Source organism: Lampetra fluviatilis, chromosome 6, assembly GCF_964198595.1.
Source record: "Lampetra fluviatilis chromosome 6, kcLamFluv1.1, whole genome shotgun sequence".
NCBI lineage: Eukaryota > Metazoa > Chordata > Hyperoartia > Petromyzontiformes > Petromyzontidae > Lampetra > Lampetra fluviatilis.
The window spans coordinates 5,596,167-5,613,701 of record NC_136280.1 but is presented as its reverse complement, the minus strand read 5'-3'; the positions used below and the strand labels follow the sequence as shown (position 1 = coordinate 5,613,701).

The following is a 17,535-nucleotide window of genomic DNA, read 5'->3' as shown; positions in this document are numbered from 1 at the left end:
CAATGGTTTATTTTTTCCCATACCAAAGGAAATTCATGCCGCTGTTTTCTGAACCGGAGAAAGTGGTGCGTTAAACCCCAAATATCTTCCGGAATGGGCTTCATCACACACCAGGTGCATTTCTTTGACGGTGTTGATTGAGGCATAAGCCAGCAAACACGTCTTATCTTATCATCAGCGTTTGTCAACAATAAAAAAAATGCTACACTAGTTATTGGCTGATGGAGGAAAGGGATGGGATTTGAGTGTTGGGGAGTGGAAGGAATGGTAAGGAAGGGTTGGCGATAGGGAAATGGAGGGGTTATGTTAGGAAGGGGAAAGATGGTTCAGGTTTGAAGGACGAGGTCAGGACGTAGTACGCTATTGGTCAAAAGGTGGTGTTGGCAAGCTATTCCCACCTTTTTAACCGCCACAAACCCCGGGGCAGCCCTTACACTCCTTAAACAAGCCACCCCCCCCCATGTGTGCTGAGCGATCGGCTTGTTGACGCTGTGCACCAATTAAAATAAAAAAAAATCCCCCTCGATAAAAAAACAACAACCGAGCGATGTACAAACCGTGGGCCGGAGTTTTCTTTAACGCTTTTAAAAAAACTAATTTCTTTCCAAGTTGCTTGTTGTGTTTAGTTCGTTGCCCGCCCGGCTACGTGCGGTGTGCGAAAGAAGTTCAACGTGCGAACCGGTGCTGGGCCCTCCCCTAGGTCGACTCAGCCTCAAATGTATCTGGTGCAGTGGCGTGCAGTAAACATCGCCACTGGGGAGACAAAAGCGGCCGGGGGTGGTGCTGGTCACCCACCAACCCCTCGTGTGCCGTGCCGGCCTTCACAGGTGGCTCGCCAACTTGCACTTGCCCCAACAGTCTGTTAAGGCTATACGGGGTATATGTGTCTTTGTTGTATGTTGAACTTCCTTCGCGCCGTACGTAGCCAACCGTGCTATTAGGGGGGCATCCATTTAGCACGTACGCATGGAGGGGGGATGGGGGGGGATTGAAGCCTCGATAATTAATGATTTGTCGACATTGGCCTTCAAATGAGTGACAGTTCAGTGTCTTCAGCTGTGAGACAACAAGTACTAGCGAGAGAAGTGGGACTGTGGGAGAGGTGTCACTCGTGTGCCACCGTGCCCCTGACTGCAGCTGTCACGCAGCTCAGCAAAATAAGTGGCCAAGGTACGAAACTTCGTTATTTAATGCAGCCGGCGGTGGACTATATTTGCTTAAACACGTTAATATTGAATTTCGATTTAAAGCTTTCGTGACTGCAGGGATTCATCTTCTTGGTTCTTTCGGTAAAATCACGTGACTTTACCGAAAGAACCAAGAAGACGTTAATATTATTAATCCTTGGTCGTTTCTGCGTGGATTTAATATCGGCCGTTCTATAGGATTCGGGGGGTGGTGGTGGGGGTGTAAAAAGTAACAGGGAGGGGGGGGGCAGGGGGGGGGTCAAGTTTTGCCAGATTTTTTTGGCGTACCTACTAAAATACTAAATGGACGGGCCCCTATAATGGGACAGAAGAGCAATCGTGACTGCCGCACAGCCGCGACAAGCTGACCGCAGGTCCCCTTGCCACCGTCGGTGAGGTTTGTTTGCCTTCAAGCTCAGGGCACCGAGTCCGCGAGAGCCTCCGCGTCGCCTGGGAGACATCTCGGGACAAGAGGGAAGAGAGTTACACAAAAAGCCACCGGGGAAACCGGGCGCAGCATTTTACGAGGCTTTAATTTCCACGATTTATTTTCTTTCTTTCGCTCGTTTGGAGACAAAAGTTGCGTGTGCGTTGTTGAAAAGAAGAGACGAAACAATGGCACGAATGTGTTGACCATTGGGACTGTGTCAGACAAATGGAAGGGTAAGTTCCAGTCTAAGTTTTAATGGAACAGTAGTGGATGTTTTATTTTTTTTTTACAGAGTTTGGACAGACGTTATAGAGGCGATGATAATGCACGCTTGCTGTGCACCCTACGTTTTTATTGCGTGTTCCTTTCATCTTTGTTATGGCCACGTTACAGGGAGTTTTGCAGCCGCGATTATGTTCACTGATATTTGCACACATGCAGAGAAGATACACAACGGGTCCATCAAAGTATCTTTCGTTCCTCTATCCCTTTGCAAATCCACATCAGATGCACTCTGACTTTTAAGAAACATCTAAAGGGCTTTCGAGCAGCCCGGAGCTTGGCTCTGCGCCTCTGAGTTGTTGACCTGTCTGCAAAATCTGGCGCGGTATAAATGTCATTATCATCATCATCAACGTCGTCGTCGTCGTCAGCCATGATCAATCCACTGCTGGATGGATGGAGGCCTCTACCCCCCAACCCATCGCCATCTCATCACAATCCTGCCCTGTAATAATCCACCAAGAGCCCGCACCGCCAATTCGCACGGCTGGCTACGTACGGTGCGAACGAAGTTCATCATGCAGTTACGTACATACACGGGCTGATTTAATATGGTATTAATGAATGCGTAATTCGACAGCAGTTTTAATTATAATTTATAATTAGACGTGCAGGTGGTCGAAATGTTTGCGATACATTCCGTATTGAATGAAACACAACAGCCGAAAAAAATATCAGAATTTGAAACGATCGCACACCAGCGACGATGATGATGGGACGCGTGCAGGTTTGTGTGTACACGTGTACAGCCCGTTTGTCAATCCACTGCTGGATGAAGGTCTCTCCATGCCGTGTGTGTATGGGGGGGGGGGGGGGGCTACGTGGAGGTCCATGGGAGTTAATCTAATACGATAGACTCTTCATGCTACCAAGTGTGTGTGTGTAGGTTTATGGATCTATCTCCGATCACATTCCAATTATAATGCTTTAATAACTGAATATACTTTCAATGACGCCTTGTCTTGTTTGATTTTAATGACTGCTTTTGCCTATCATCTTGGCACAGTGTCCATCAAACAGCGACGTTCTTAGCTGGAAGCTGAGCTCAATGCTAACCCTCTTCACATCACTCATGGATTGCCTCATTTGGCCGAGTAACAATTGATTACCTGTACCTGCGCCATCGATCACCCGTATTTCTGCACAGCGCATGTCGATCTGGAGTAGGATCGCTGTTACCGATAATCTGCGGATCGTATCCTGGAACGAGCGACCTCCCGGTGATGTGCGCATCTCGCGATGGTACCTGCCAGCGTAGTGTGACATCCCATGCTCAACACATTCTCAGTAGCCAACGTCGTTAGCATTTAGCCATGATAACGAAGCGTTAACCAGGGTGGGTTTCTGAGCGAGCGGCAATGGGGCAGAGGTCCACAAAGCTGCGCTGCGAACCCCCGGCTACCTGAGTACAGCGTGGTGAAGTTACGACCGAACAACCCCCTGAACCGATATGCTTTCATCCAGCAGTGGATTTGCAATGGGTGATGAGGGGAAAAAAACGAATAGGCTTTAACCCACTCCGAAAAGAATACCGTTAAGATGTTTAAACACCACCAAGGCACCGCTTACAAGATATCAAGTGAATATCGCAACGCCCTGTATTCTTGCCGGGAAGAGTAAAAGCCTGTTCTTTTTGTTGGTGTTCTTTCATCATCTTGATACTGGCTACACAAAATATAAAGGTCCCAAAGAGTTTGACAAAGGGCTTTACATTCTAGTTTGTTGTTGTTGTTTTTGTAAGTTCTTCACAGGCACCGTCGCAGCGGGTGCAATGGATGACGCGGGGGCGACGGACGGGAGTGACCTGGGAATGAACGACACGGACGAACTCCTGGATGCAGGTGAGGGGGTCTCCCCACCTCCCCCACGACGCCAGGGGGCTCAGCTACGAGTTGGAATCTGGGGGGGGGGGGGGCATATCGTGAATAGTTGTTCCCTGGTGATCATTGGGTAGGTTACAGACAGACGGACAGGGTCCACTAAGTTCACTCTCACCCCACCTCCCCCCTCGCAAGGTTTGATGGGGCAAACCTTTAAAAATAAAATAAATCACGACGTTTCGGGCGCAACACAAGCATCCGTCATCAGTTGGGACGCTTGTATTGCGCCCGAAACGTCGTGATTTATTTTATTTTCTACCTACGTGACTTTACCGAAAGAACCAAAGAGTATGGATTCCTTCATAATCAACGTTTTTTGGTTTAGATCGCGTTATTTATAAATGTGTCGTAACCCTCCACCACCCGACACGGCCAATCAGCAAAAAAAGTGTCACGTTGACAAAAGACAAATAGTTCACTACTTTAGCCCACCGGTGTGTTGAAGCGTGAAACCACAACATTTACAATTTTTGAGTACGACGTTTCGCTGGTAATTGCATCCAGCATCATCGGGCAATTCGCCAGAATGGTGAGGCTCTGCTCTGGCTCCCGGTCTAAACCCAAAAACGTTGATTATGAATAATATTGGTCGCGAAAGCCTACGTGTTAAACACTATGGATTCCTGCAGTCACGAAAGCTTCAAATCACGTATAAATCAAACACACATTTTGAATAAGAAGAAAAAACATACGGCCAGGTTCAGAGGACTTGCAACGATTACGCAAAAAAAGTCCGTATCGTTCAATATGCCTCTGCTCTCGGCTTGTGGACGAGACGTCGCTTGAGGGCATCTCGGACGTAGCTCTGCGGCAGGCTTCGGGGCCTGTGGCCACGCGGGACGGGGAGCCACTTGGCTCGGGAGCTCGTTGTGTGCACGCCGACGCGATGGTCGAGGGGGGGGGGGGGGCCCTGGTGAGTGCCGCGCTGTGCTTGCGTCTCCACGACTCGACCACAGAGCTGGACGTGGGGACACCCCGGGGGGTCATGAAGGATCAGTGCGACCTCCTGCTGGACTCCATCGACGCTGTGCTGCGGGGCCTGAAGGTGGCTCGTCGCGATCGTCGTCGTCGTCGTCACCATCGCAATCCTCACCATTGTCTTCTACATCGGCATTACCATCACCGCCATTGTATTCATCATCACCCTCCTCATGATTGTCCTCTACATCTCCATTGCCATCATCATTGTCATCATTATCATCATCACAATCCGCACCATTGTCCTCTACATCAACAGTGTATGTACGTTGAACTTCTTTCGCACCGTACTTTGCCAGCCGTGCTAATCGGAGGTGCGGGGGAAGGACAGCAACATTGCCATCATCATCATTCTCATCACCACCATCCTCATCATTGTCCTCTACATCAACATTGCAATCATCATCATTGTTCTCATCATCATCATCCTCTACATCAGCTTTGTCATCATCATCCTCATCATTATCCTCATCATCATCACCGTTGTCTTTGATCATTTCAATCATCATTAATTACGTTGTTATTCTTTGGAGTATATATGTCATTACATATTATCATCCTACGCTCATCTTAATTGCTACAATAATAATAATAATGTTATTAACAGTAATTGGCAGACGTTGACTGCCACAGCGAGCTTCGTGCCTTTTTGAAGTTCTCTCAAAGAACTGTGCATTTTGTTACAGAATGGGATTTGTGTTGTAAACCCACACTTTGGCCTTCGTTTTTAAGAGTGGAAGCTCGAACAAGAAGGAGGAGGGGACGACAGCGAAGACTGGCTTCGACTCGGCAGAGACGGCAGGTCAGCCAAAGCGCGCCCACATGTCCAGCGAGTTTTGCGGGAGGGCTGGTTTTAAGAAATAAATAATATTTGCAAAAAACTTTTATTATTTTCACAATGTCACAACGGCATTTCATTGTGTCTATGAGTGAAAGCAAATCTGTTCAACCTTTCAAAATCATCGAGCTGTGAACGTACAGTCCGCCCTCTCACTGTGGTTGGTTGTTTATTTGAGTTACTCGAGATTTTGTGCATTCAATCACCGAGACGTTTCCACGTTCGTTCATCTCCCGGTCGCGACTTGTGTGTGCCCCCCCCCACCTCCCCCCCCAACCTCCCCCCCGCCCCCACATGTCCCTGACTGATACAGACATGAAGCAGATTCGGACCATCGTTTTGTATCCTCTACATAGATGGATTCACCTAAAAGATTTAACTGCGAGCTTCACGCTTGGATTGAAACGAAACTAATATGAATAGAAAAATGTATAATCGTTGACGTTTCAGGCCTTGGCCTTTCTTACGCCATGCTATGAAGAAGAACCATTGCCCGAAAAGTCACCTAAATATTTTTTGTCCTTTGACGGCAGTGTTTTTTGTCGAACATGTCGAGGTTTTTGTTATCTGTGCTATTGCACCAATGCCAACAACACAGCATCGCCATGTAGTTTGCTAAAATACGAACACAAAAATGCATGCCTTTGGAAACAACTTTTTCAGTGGAAAATATTTGTAGTATAACACCAAATAACTAGAGCAAGGTAATAAAATAATATATCTAACACCAATTGTGCTATATATGTAACACGTGGATGAGGGAATGTATGTAGGATAATTACACCATTCAAACTGTTAAGAAAGGTCGAGGGGAGGACATGTCTCTGGATGCTCTTGGGAAATCATTTGTGGCCAGGTCTGCTTCTGAAACAGAAGCAAATAGCTCAGTGGGCTTTACTGGTAGGATAAAAAAAATATTCTAGTTTAATTTGTGTATATTTTTTGAGTGATTGGTTTACCTTTCTTATACTTCGCACTCCCGCCGTGTTGTTTGTATCGTTTGTCGTTGTGACGTTCTGACCCCGTGCCCCCTTACTGGACCATCTGTGACAAAAAAAGCTTCACAGCCCATCGGATTCCTCTTGCAGTCATAAATAAATATTCTGATCATTCTGATGATTCTGACTGTGCATCCATCCATCCATCCCTGCGTGCGAGCAGGCAGCGCCGGCCAGAGCGACACGGGGAGCCGCGACACGGGCCTGGGTGGTGGGGGCAGCACCCCAGACGACACGCTGACCTCTGACCCCGACAGAGCTGCCCCCCAGAGCAAAGGACAAATCGAGATGGTGGGAGTGGGTGAAGAGCGGAATGCAGGCTGCAAGCAGGCTCGTGATTCTGCGGGTAAGCCTTTCACTGTGGCGATAACACGGTGGTGATGATAATCATGATGATAGTTGTAGCGTTAAAGAGCTACTGCTTCTGAAGTGGCTCCAAGTACGCAGAGCGAAACGTCGGACATCGTGCCGAAAGGCTCGCGGTGCAGCCAGAAAACACATTGGAGAGCTATGCAGCAGAATCGCGAAAACCTACGCAGTCATAATGTTGCTGTATTATTTTTCGTAACAATATTCTTACAATTAATTGAATTCAGAGTGCCAGTGGTGAACCCTCTGCCGTTCGTAGCTTACGGAAAGTCCCCGACTTGTCGTGTGCATCACACAGTCAGTGTCATCATATTAATTTAATATCCAGGTGAGAGAAACATAACTAGAGTTTCCACCTGTCCTGGTTTTCCCACGACCGTCCTCTTGTTGAGGCTACTTAACTCGTACACCTGTGAGTCTTTCCGAGATATTAAAAGTCCCGGTTTTCATCACTTGCCTAGTAGCACACCGCTCAAGACGATACATTTCCATGCAGCTCTCCCCTCTTCCGGTATTGTGAGATATTCCTCTTCTGCTTCTTCCTATAAAATGTCCCTCGTCGTAACGAATTAATGTGCTTTTTTTTGCAAAGCCAATTTTCAAACGTGACACGCGTTAAGGATTGGCGTGCATCCAGTACACACCATAACCCTGGTAGCCATTCCCACTGGGATGCTTAAGTTACTCGAAACGCTCAAAACCCACGTGAACGGCTAAACAGAATCAGAATGTGTCTATATGCTGGAGAGATCCAATGAGCGATCAAGCTCTTTTTGTCACAGATATGCAGTCGGGGCATGTCAGAAAGTTATAACTATACAAAAACACGATAGGAGTGCAAAGTATAGGAAAAGTAAGCTTGTCACAAAACAATAAAAAAAAAACGATATGCTATTTTTTATTTTACCAGGTAAAGCCCACTGAGCTATTAGCTTATTTTTCAGAAGTGATCTGGCCACAAATGATAGCTCAATGAGGTGGGTGATCATGTGGAAATGTATATCAGGCAAATAATTAATGTGGAGGGAACAACTGGAGCACCCGGAGAAAAAAAAAACACGTAAACTCCAAATATACGGGCATCAGGGTCGGGATCGATACCCCGACCTCCTGAATACCAGGCGAGGTAGTTAACATCTCTCCACCGCGGCGTGCGGTGACTTCGACTTCAAAGCCCTTTCTTGACGACACTTCTCTCTAAAGTGGAAGGTGGCAACGTTTCACGTATTATTGCCGCTTTTGTTTGATTTCCCCCTGCCAGCTTTTCCCCAAATGCGGGCCCAAACAGGGGAGGCGGTGGCAGGAATTCAGGACCCAGTGCAGGCCGCCCGGGCCGAGGAGTACACATGGAGGGTGCAGCAGCTGCTGGGAATTCCCAACAGACAGGTGAAGGTTGCAGAGGGGAGTGCTGTCATCAAGGCAAGGGTGAGAATCGTCATTCATTAGGCACACAAAGCCTTGGCATCTCAAAGTGCAGAAGCGCTAAACTGTGCGTCGGTGAAACTTCGCACGACGCGTCTGCTGCTGCGTTTTTTGTTTGCGCGCAGGCGGACGGTGGCGCCGGCGCTGCCTCGCGCTCGCCCTCGCCGTCCCTGCAAGACGGTGCTCACAGCGACGGTGCCTACGCCTCCTCGGTTTGCACGGAGGAGCTGATCCGGCCCCGTGGAGCCGCTCGATCCTCGGCCGTGCCCATCGGAGACGAGCTCGCCGAGCCACCGCCGGATTCGGGGGCGGCCGCTGACTCGGGCGACGTCCTTCCCCGCGACATCTCGCGTCGGAGTAGAGACGGAGAGACGAGCGCGTCACGAGCCGACGCTCGTAGGGGCATGGGCATGACGTTCGTTCAGAAATTCAGGCACGACCTCGTGAACGACCTCGAGGAGGTGATCGTTCGCGAGAGGGAAGGTTTGACGAAGCAGAGCTCCCCCGCTAATGTGAAAGAGAAGGGCTCGTCCCAAGGGGCGGAAGTAAAACTGCCCGAGGATTTTCACCCGGAGAGAAGGAACTCGCTGGGAAGCCAGATTCGGGCCAAAAGCCGCAGCAACCTCTCCTCGTCGGAGGCTCCTGGTCCTCCCGTTGAATCGAGCAGTGACGGGCGGTGGAGTTCGCAGACTGCCGTGAGCAACCTCTCCATGGTGGAGATGCACAGCAGGGAGGGCAGTGAAGATACGCAGCATTTTTCAAAATCACCAGAAGGGTTGACTGCTGGCAGCCGATGCACGCCTCTGATGGTAAATGTGCCGGTGTCTTCCCCGAATCGAAACAGGAACAAAGACAGCAGTATGTTAGCATCTACAAATCCACACGCCACGCCCACGATTCTATCCGCCATACACGATGCGGTGAGTGGCACGAAGCCGACCAGCCACAGCTTCTCCGTGGACCAGCAGGGCCGACATGGCCCTGCTGGCAGAGGCGGCGGCGGCGGCTTGAGTGGCACTCCCACGCCGAACCTTCCCTCCCCGACTGCCAGAACAAAATTGGGCCAGCTCACCGACACTCGACTTGAGGTCACGGCCTCTTTTTCGCCATCCCAAAAGGAGACAGATTTCTCGCGCATCCTTTCTGGCGTCGCCGGCTGTGGCAGGGGCCCAGCGAGCCGGGCGTCTGCCCCGTGGGAGGATGGTGGTGCTCAGGGAGGCCGGCCCGGATTTGGCGAGCGTCGGACGGCGGCGATGGCTGCCGAGAAAACGTCGGTGCCGGGGGCTTCCTGGGAGAGCTGGGAGGCCCAGTTGTCTCGTGGGAGCAACAAGGAGATGGCCGGGAGCCTGCCCCGCATGCTCGCTGGTAAAGGCTGCTCCACATTGGAGAAACTTACTCGTGCGATAAGTTCACGCTCCTACGCAGTTATTCAATATATATATTTTCATCCCTTGCAATGAGTGAACTCTATTGTTTGTATTTGACTGAGATAAGTTTCCACGTGATAAGCCACTTCGTTGAGCTATCATTTGTGGCCAGGTCGCTTCTGAAAAAAAAGGCTATACAGCTCAGTGGACTGTACCTGGTAAAATAAAAAAATTTGCGTTTATAGTTTGTGTGTGGAGCTGTGGCGCATTGGTTACTGCACTGCTCGACAAACACAGCGACCTGAGTTTGATTCCTGACCAGAGTCAATTCAGCCTTCGGTGAGCGTTGGGGAAACAAAGATGGGGTGCTAGCTACACCATTCTCTCACACACCTCTCAGGCCTTAATAGGCGTTCGCTCGCAGCACTTGCCCTCACAGTCTCTGTACGGCGACATGAGCCTCTTTTTTCCCATTTCTCTGCATGCCCAGGTGCTCACCTCACAGCACTTGGCCCAAGTGTCTGCGTGTCTTGACAGGAGTCATTTGTCTTCGCATCCAGGCGTTCCCTTGCGCAGCTTCGACGAAGTGACGGTGGAGAGCGACCTGGAGTCTGTCCGCACGGAGCACGTGCGCTCCCTCTTCAGCCACGGCCTGCACAGGGACGGTGAGTTCGGTTGCCACCTTCGAGGTTCAACAAACCACGGTGCTCTTTATTTATTTTTCCTGGAAAGAGATATTACTCGAAATGCCAAGAAAGAGGGCAGGGCTTCAGGTTAAAAGCGTTGTTTTGAATGATTCATTATTAGGCTGCGGACACAAGCCGGGACTTGTTATGTCCCGCGAAGACTTGCAGATTTCTGAGGACGGCCACCTCAAAAAGGCGACGTTCTGATAAAACCAAGGCAGGTGGCAAACCCTGACGGTGGCGAGATGTTAACTACATCGCCGGGTATACAGGACGTCTTGGGTTTGATCTCGACCCTGACGTCTTGTGGTTTTGTGGAATTTCTCCAGCACCTCCGGTTTTCCCCTCCACATTTAGAATCAACGTGCGTTTAGAGTATTTCGCTGCTTTACATTTCCACGCGATAAGCCACTTTGTTGAGCTATCATTGTGGCCAGATCGCTTCTGAAAAGGAGCTAGATTGCTCATTGGGCCTTACCTGGTGAAATAAAACATTATTTAGTCTTAGTTTGACGGTGAGGTGTACAACCAAACAACAACAGCAACAACCAAAGTACGGGGTTTTAACTTCGCGCGCACACTGGGCTCGGTTTGAAGAAGGCGGGCTGGATCTGCGCCCTAAAACTCCGCAATATTCCAGGTGACGAGCGCGGGGAGGTCTCGACGAACGACGAGCTGTCCTCGGACGACAGCGGGGGGCCCTCCCTGCTGGACGGCAGCTTCCTGGAGAGGCGCGGGGGGCCGCCGGGGACGGGGCGGCGGGAAACGCCGGGCCCGAGACGTCGTCCGAGCGGAGCGGTCCCTTGGAGCGGCCTCGCCGAGAGGTAACGAGGCAACCGGAGGCGCACCGGGCTCCCCCCCCCAACCCCCAGTCTCGTCAAGGAGCGTAAACCATCATCACCATCGTCACGTGACCTCTGGTCATCCTCGCAGCAGCAGCAGTAGCCGGCGGCTTTTTGTCTGGCCGTCGTAACAAAGACGGCCGCTGCGTCGGGCGCGTTCAGATGCGCTTCTGCGGCCGTCTGGAACGCTCTTCCTTCCGATATTAGGAAGGCACTGGAGCTCTGCACTTTTAAATCATCCAGATTTAAAAATAATTTCTTTACAATTGAATTTTTCGCTTAGTTTGTTGCCCTTCCTCCACACCTCTGATTAGCACGGTTGGCTACGTACGGTGTGAAAGAAGTTCAACATACATACATACAATGAGAAAGGAACAATGGAAATGCAAAGACAAAGATCCCCCGTATAGTCATAACAGACTTTTGGGGCAAGTGCGGTTAGCGAGTAGCACCTATGAAGGCCCGCACGGCACACGAGGTGGTGGGTGGCCAGCACCCCGCCCGGCCATCTTTATCTGCCCCGGTGGTGATGTTTACACATCGCAGCAGGTACTCATTTGAGGCTGAGTCGATCTAGGGGAGGCCCAGAACCGATTCATAAACACACACAGACACACACGTACAGTCACAAAATACAAAGATTCCCCATTTGGCCCACACAGGCTGTTGGGAAAAGTGTTTTTCAAAGCAAAAACCGGTTCAAGAGATGCCCACACACATAACTAACAATTCAACTCGCTCAAGTCACGCTGTGATCATGGCGGAATTGCACGCGTGTTACGAAACTCCATTCCCGTGCGCGTAGAGGTAGGTGCTATTATTCTCTTCGCTCGCCAGAAGAAGGTAAGTACAGCGAGTGGACTAATCGCCACGTGCTTCCATCTGTTCAGGGATAGAGTGTTGCCCCCTCGCACGCGTATGGGTTTTCTCCGGGCACTCCGGTTTCCTCACATTTGTGTAATGACGACTTGACACACTTCTCTTGAGATGGCACTTTATTGAAGACACGTTCACTTGACATCAGGCGGAGACACCCACTGTAAACAGCCCCGAGTCTCCCGCGCATCTCCCTTTTATATACCAACTGAAGCCATGCCCCCCGTTTCAATCATTCTCGCTGACTCTGGACGCTCGCTCCACCGGCGGACTCCACCGTCCTCTTCCGTCACCTGACCACGCTCCCTTCTCGATCATTCCTGTAGCCACCAGTCCCTTCGCACTCACAACTGACTCCCCTGTCATTACCTCCCGTAGCCACCAGTCCCTTCACACTCACAACTGACTACCCTGTCATTAGCTTCCGTAGCCACTAGTCCCTTCACACTCACAACTGACTCCCCTGTCATTAACTCCCGTAGCCACCAGTCCCTTCACACTCACAACTGACTACCCTGTCATTAGCTTCCGTAGCCACTAGTCCCTTCACACTCACAACTGACTCCCCTGTCATTATCTCCCGTGGCCACTAGTGCATTAGCACTGTAGCTGACTCCCCTGTCATTACCTCCCGTGGCCACTAGTCCCTTCACACTCACAACTGACTCCCCTGTCATTACCTCCCGCGACCACTAGTGCATTAGCACTGTGGCTGACTCCCCTGTCATTACCTCCCGTGGCCACTAGTCCACTCACACTCACAACTGACTCCCCTGTCATTATCTCCCGTGGCCACTAGTGCATTAGCACTGTAGCTGACTCCCCTGTCATTACCTCCCGTGGCCACTAGTCCCTTCACACTCACAACTGACTCCCCTGTCATTACCTCCCGTGACCACTAGTGCATTAGCACTGTGGCTGACTCCCCTGTCATTACCTCCCGTGGCCACTAGTCCACTCACAGCGCATGTAGGCTATACTGGCATTACACTTGTATAACAATTGGGTGAAAACATCTTAAAATAAAAACCCAATATGACAAAGAGTCTTACAACGGAGTGTGTCTCTCCAGGTTAAATACTGTAAGTAAGTTATTATTATGATGGATGGTGATGACTTGGGGAGACCTTCGTTCAGCCATGGGGTTGTTTGTTCACAGGTTGATGATGGAGGTGCATTGGTCCAAATGCATCAGTACTTGTGTTAATGTTGCATGCGATGATTAATTTGGCTTTGGTTGAATTTTTTTTTCTCATCTTGCTACCATCTACACAGTACTGCATATACAGGTACTTGATCGGTATTGGTTTAAGTTAAAGGTAATTGTCTAATTATAAATATAACTATTTTCCCAACACCCGTGGTATTTGCATAACCCCGTTATATATATATATATATATATGTGCTTGTACAAGGCAGTAAATACAACGGTGGTAATTTGACCATACTTCAACACACCGGTCAGTGCCGGTTTAGTGAAGGGGGGCAGCCTAGGATCAGTTCAGAGATCTATAATCACTCGCCACTGATGTTTTGCCGGGGCCGGGGATGAAACCCCGTCCACCGGCTTCATAACACTGTGCGCTAAGCAAATTGCACCACCGCTAGACCCTAGTGAGTTCGTTGAACAAGGTAACATTTATTCTTAGAATGCCTCTGTCCCGGTGACGACGCCTCAAGCGCCAGCGTTCTTCATTGCAAGGCCCGCGGGCCACTGGCGGCCCCTGGGGTGGCTTTTAGTGCGACCCCCTGAATGTGCGGCCCCGAAAATACACAAATGTGAAAATACCCCCCATCATCGTGTTACCGTCAAACCCCAATGGTTTCGAATGGGTGGCGGCCCTCACACTGATGATGTGGTGAGATGTTAATTACTTCGCCTGGTATACAGGAGGTCGTAGGTTGGATCCCAACCCTGACGCCTGCTGTATATTTGGAGTTTGCGTGTCTCTCTCCCGTGGTCGTGTGGATTATTCTCAGGGTCGTCCGGTTTTTCCCTCCAGATTTAGAATCGACATGCGTTTAGAGAGTATTTGGCTGCTATAAATGTCCACGTCATGATAAGCCACTTCGTTGACCTATCATTTGTGCTTTCATACTTTGATACCGGCCAAAAAAAGAGCCCCATAACGTAGCTGTTGCATCGAATGCCATTTCTGTTGACGGCGAATTCTTGTCGCCGGTTATTTATATTCCGACTCAGCTGGCTCCCACGGTAACCACCGCGTCGCGCTAAACACTTCAAACTCATCGATTCCTTTGCACGCACGTCGAGGGCTGGGGACGGAGAGAGGAAGGGGGGTGGTGGGAAGAGTCCTTAACGGACTGCCACTTGTCCAGTCCTCGTCAAACCTCCCGATTCACCCACGGCTGGGCCTCCGAAGAAGTCGGCGCAACGTACGGACGATCATTGGGGCGGCTTCGCAAGCTCATCGGATTCCTCCGGCGCAGACGCATATTCTTTGATCGAGATTCTGACGGTCGTGTCGGCTGTCGGCCTTTGGTGGGGGAGTTGGTGGTGGTCGTGGTCGTGGTGATGTCCGCGGTCACCGGGCCGCGGTGAGGTTCAAGTGCGCGGGGTTCGTCCGGGATGCGGTCTCTTGCCACCGGTCAGATAATCGCAGATGGTTCGGTGGTTTTTTTTTAGTAGTTCTCGTTCTCGTCCTCTGTTGTATCGTGGGGCCTTTGTTGTTGTTGTTGTTGCCAGTATCAAAGTAAGAAAAATAAGAATAGGTTTGACACTTTCTGGCAATAAAACAGGAGTTGTGTTAAAATGTTCAAACTTCAAATGGATACGTTTGGCAAGGAATCAATGACTGCATTGACATTCTTGCCAGTAGCAAAGTATGAAAATAAGAACAGGCAATACAACAGGAGTTTTGTTCAGATGTTCAAACAATCAAGTACTGCATTAACGTGCACGTACTATATTAACAGGGCAATGTTTGTTTGCATGTTCACCAACAAGTAGTGTAGTTAAGGCAGTACTTGAGTCCTTGCAACATGTTTATATTTGGTGTTTGAACATCTTAACACCTCCAGTTTTATTGCCAGAAAAGGGTAAAACCTATTCGTATGTTTCACGTCCTCTGGGTTTTGATCAGAGATCACTTAAAAACTAGAGCACCACGGAACTGTTAGAACCAACGTATGCAATGAAGTGTCGGGAAAAGGATGTGTTTTTTGGTTTGTCGTTATTGTTTGTTGTGTGTAAAGCACCGAGCGGAGCGCAGGGCGGCTAAAATGCAGCAAGTTTAACACGTAGTAGTAGTATGTTTTCGCGACCAAATATTATCCAAACTAGATTCGAAGCTTTCGTGACTGCAGGAATGAACTCTTTGGTTCTTTCGGTAAAGTCGCGTAGAAAATCAAATCAAATAACAATAGAACACGACATTTCGATTGCAACACAAGCAATCGTCATCAGGTAAGAATGAATGAGAAAAAACAAACATTGTCAACTTAGAAACACAATGCAACACAACACAGAGAGCCGGACAACACAACAGTCAACACACCCCACATGGCTGACCACCCTCCTCCAAAGAATGACAAAAAGAAAAGACAGCGCCACTGTGTCAAACTTCATATTTCTCTCTCTAAAATGTTTTGTCTGTTTCACACTTAACTTCTAATTTAGCAATCTTTGGAAGAATGTAATCAACCAGGCTATGCGTTAACTGTGTGTTAACCGACTCTCTGTGTGGCATTGTGTTGCAATCGAAACGTCGTATTCTATTGTTATTTTATTTTATTTTCTACGCGACTTTACCGAAAGAACCAAAGAGTAAATATTATCCATGAAAGAGTTTTTTTGGGGTTAGATCGCGTGAATATAAATGTGTCGTTAAACCGCGACACCACCCGACACAGCAAATTAGTAAGGTTTGTCGCGTAAACAGAACATGCCAATTTGTTACTAGTTCAGCAACACCGGTATGTGGGAGAGTAAACCACACAGCTTTTACGATTCGAGTACGACGTTTCGCCGGTAATTACAACCAGCTTCATCAGGCGGTCAGCCGGAGTTGCAAGTTGGCACAGCAGGGGGCGCCGCTGGTGCATCTTGCCAGTCATCTCAGTCGGTCGGCCAACCCATGTGGCACCTGGGTCTGTCCCGTGACCTCCAGTCAGCAGCGAGCCTTCGACACTTCACGTGGCCTCACGGTGCACCTGGCCTGGCACAGGCGCCGTGATGAAGTCACTCCCACTTGGTTGCGAAAGGGGGTTATTGTTGTGTTGTTGTAAAACACCAACATGCGTCAAGGTTTCCCAGAGAAGGACAATGGGGTGAAATGTCGTTCGTTGGGCTCTGGTGTTGATGCTGTTGCTCTGTTGGTTGAGCACTGTGTGCGTTGGCGAGTCTCGATTAGACCTGCAAATCGCTCACAAATCCGACGAGCTGCAAATGCAATGGGAAATTAACGTAAATAACGCATAAACAAACCGGTGGGACATATCTAACATCCCGCTACGTTGCCGATTTGTGTTACCATTGGAAACACATTCCTGCGGAGGGAGCTGGTAGGAACGTTGGGTTGCTCGGTCAATGGCCAGGGTCAACGGCAGCGTGGTGTATTCCGCAAATATGCCCGACTGTGAGGGCGGGCACAAGCCCCCACCCAGCCCCACCCTTCCCACCCAGCCCCTCCTCACCCTCCCCACCCAGCTCCTCCCCCCCCTCCCCACCCAGCCCCTCCCTCCCCACCCAGCCCCTCCCTGCACGACGGACGGACACAATAAATCCCCTGTGGGCTGGTGGAACCAGTGGGTTCCTACCAGTATAATAGTATTGTTGCAGTGCTTACAAGCGAAGAGGAGCTTACCTGCAGCGATTTGCGCGGAACTGCAACGGATGAGAGGTGGTTCGTGGACCTCTTCTGTAAAGACGAATGATTTACTGCTAAATTGTTGCAAGGTTCTCGTTAATTATTTTCAACTTATTATCGAAAAAAACACATTTTGACTTAGGCCACAATCTGTTCCTTCTTGCTGGATTGCAGTGACTGCGGTCGTATGGGGAGATATGTCTTGCACGCTCCTTAATGAACACACGTGAATAGTGTGTGTGCCACGTGTGGCATCGCCCAGAGCACAGGTGGCATGCACTAATCTCAGGTAGAACAGAGTACAGCCTGGGGCAAGGGGGGCATTGAAAAGTTGGTCGATATTTTGCCTTGTGTCATATTTCTCAAATGGCTTCAAGTTAAACGTTTGCCCCAGATTTACAGAGAAACAACTTTACTACTGCCATCGTTATGCGCGGTGCCGCACATGCCACTGCACTGTGAACCTGGCGACCTGAGTTCGACTCCCAGCCCATGGCTGACATCAGCGTCGAGTGAAATGCGAAGCTGTCTTGGGTGACCCCCCGCAAACT

General features: G+C 49.7%; 1 protein-coding gene across 7 annotated transcripts in view; it reads left to right on the top strand.

Moving 5' to 3' along the window:
- LOC144933079 (uncharacterized) overlaps nucleotides 1-17,535 on the top strand; it is a 37,145-nt gene that overhangs the window by 3,218 nt on the left and 16,392 nt on the right. For 6 of the 7 annotated variants that reach the window (XR_013636978.1, XM_078857587.1, XM_078857589.1 and 3 more), the window contains exons 2-9: nucleotides 3,641-3,740; nucleotides 4,736-4,824; nucleotides 5,490-5,559; nucleotides 6,757-6,939; nucleotides 8,224-8,387; nucleotides 8,510-9,749; nucleotides 10,312-10,416; nucleotides 11,078-11,261. Coding sequence is in view for 6 of the 7 variants with exons in the window: in XM_078857587.1 (XP_078713713.1) it covers nucleotides 3,671-3,740; nucleotides 4,736-4,824; nucleotides 5,490-5,559; nucleotides 6,757-6,939; nucleotides 8,224-8,387; nucleotides 8,510-9,749; nucleotides 10,312-10,416; nucleotides 11,078-11,261 (2,105 nt within the window). In the remaining variant the exon portion in view is untranslated. The remainder of the gene's footprint in view (nucleotides 1-3,640; nucleotides 3,741-4,735; nucleotides 4,825-5,489; nucleotides 5,560-6,756; nucleotides 6,940-8,223; nucleotides 8,388-8,509; nucleotides 9,750-10,311; nucleotides 10,417-11,077; nucleotides 11,262-17,535) is intronic. The other variant, XM_078857588.1, reaches the window with a different exon arrangement.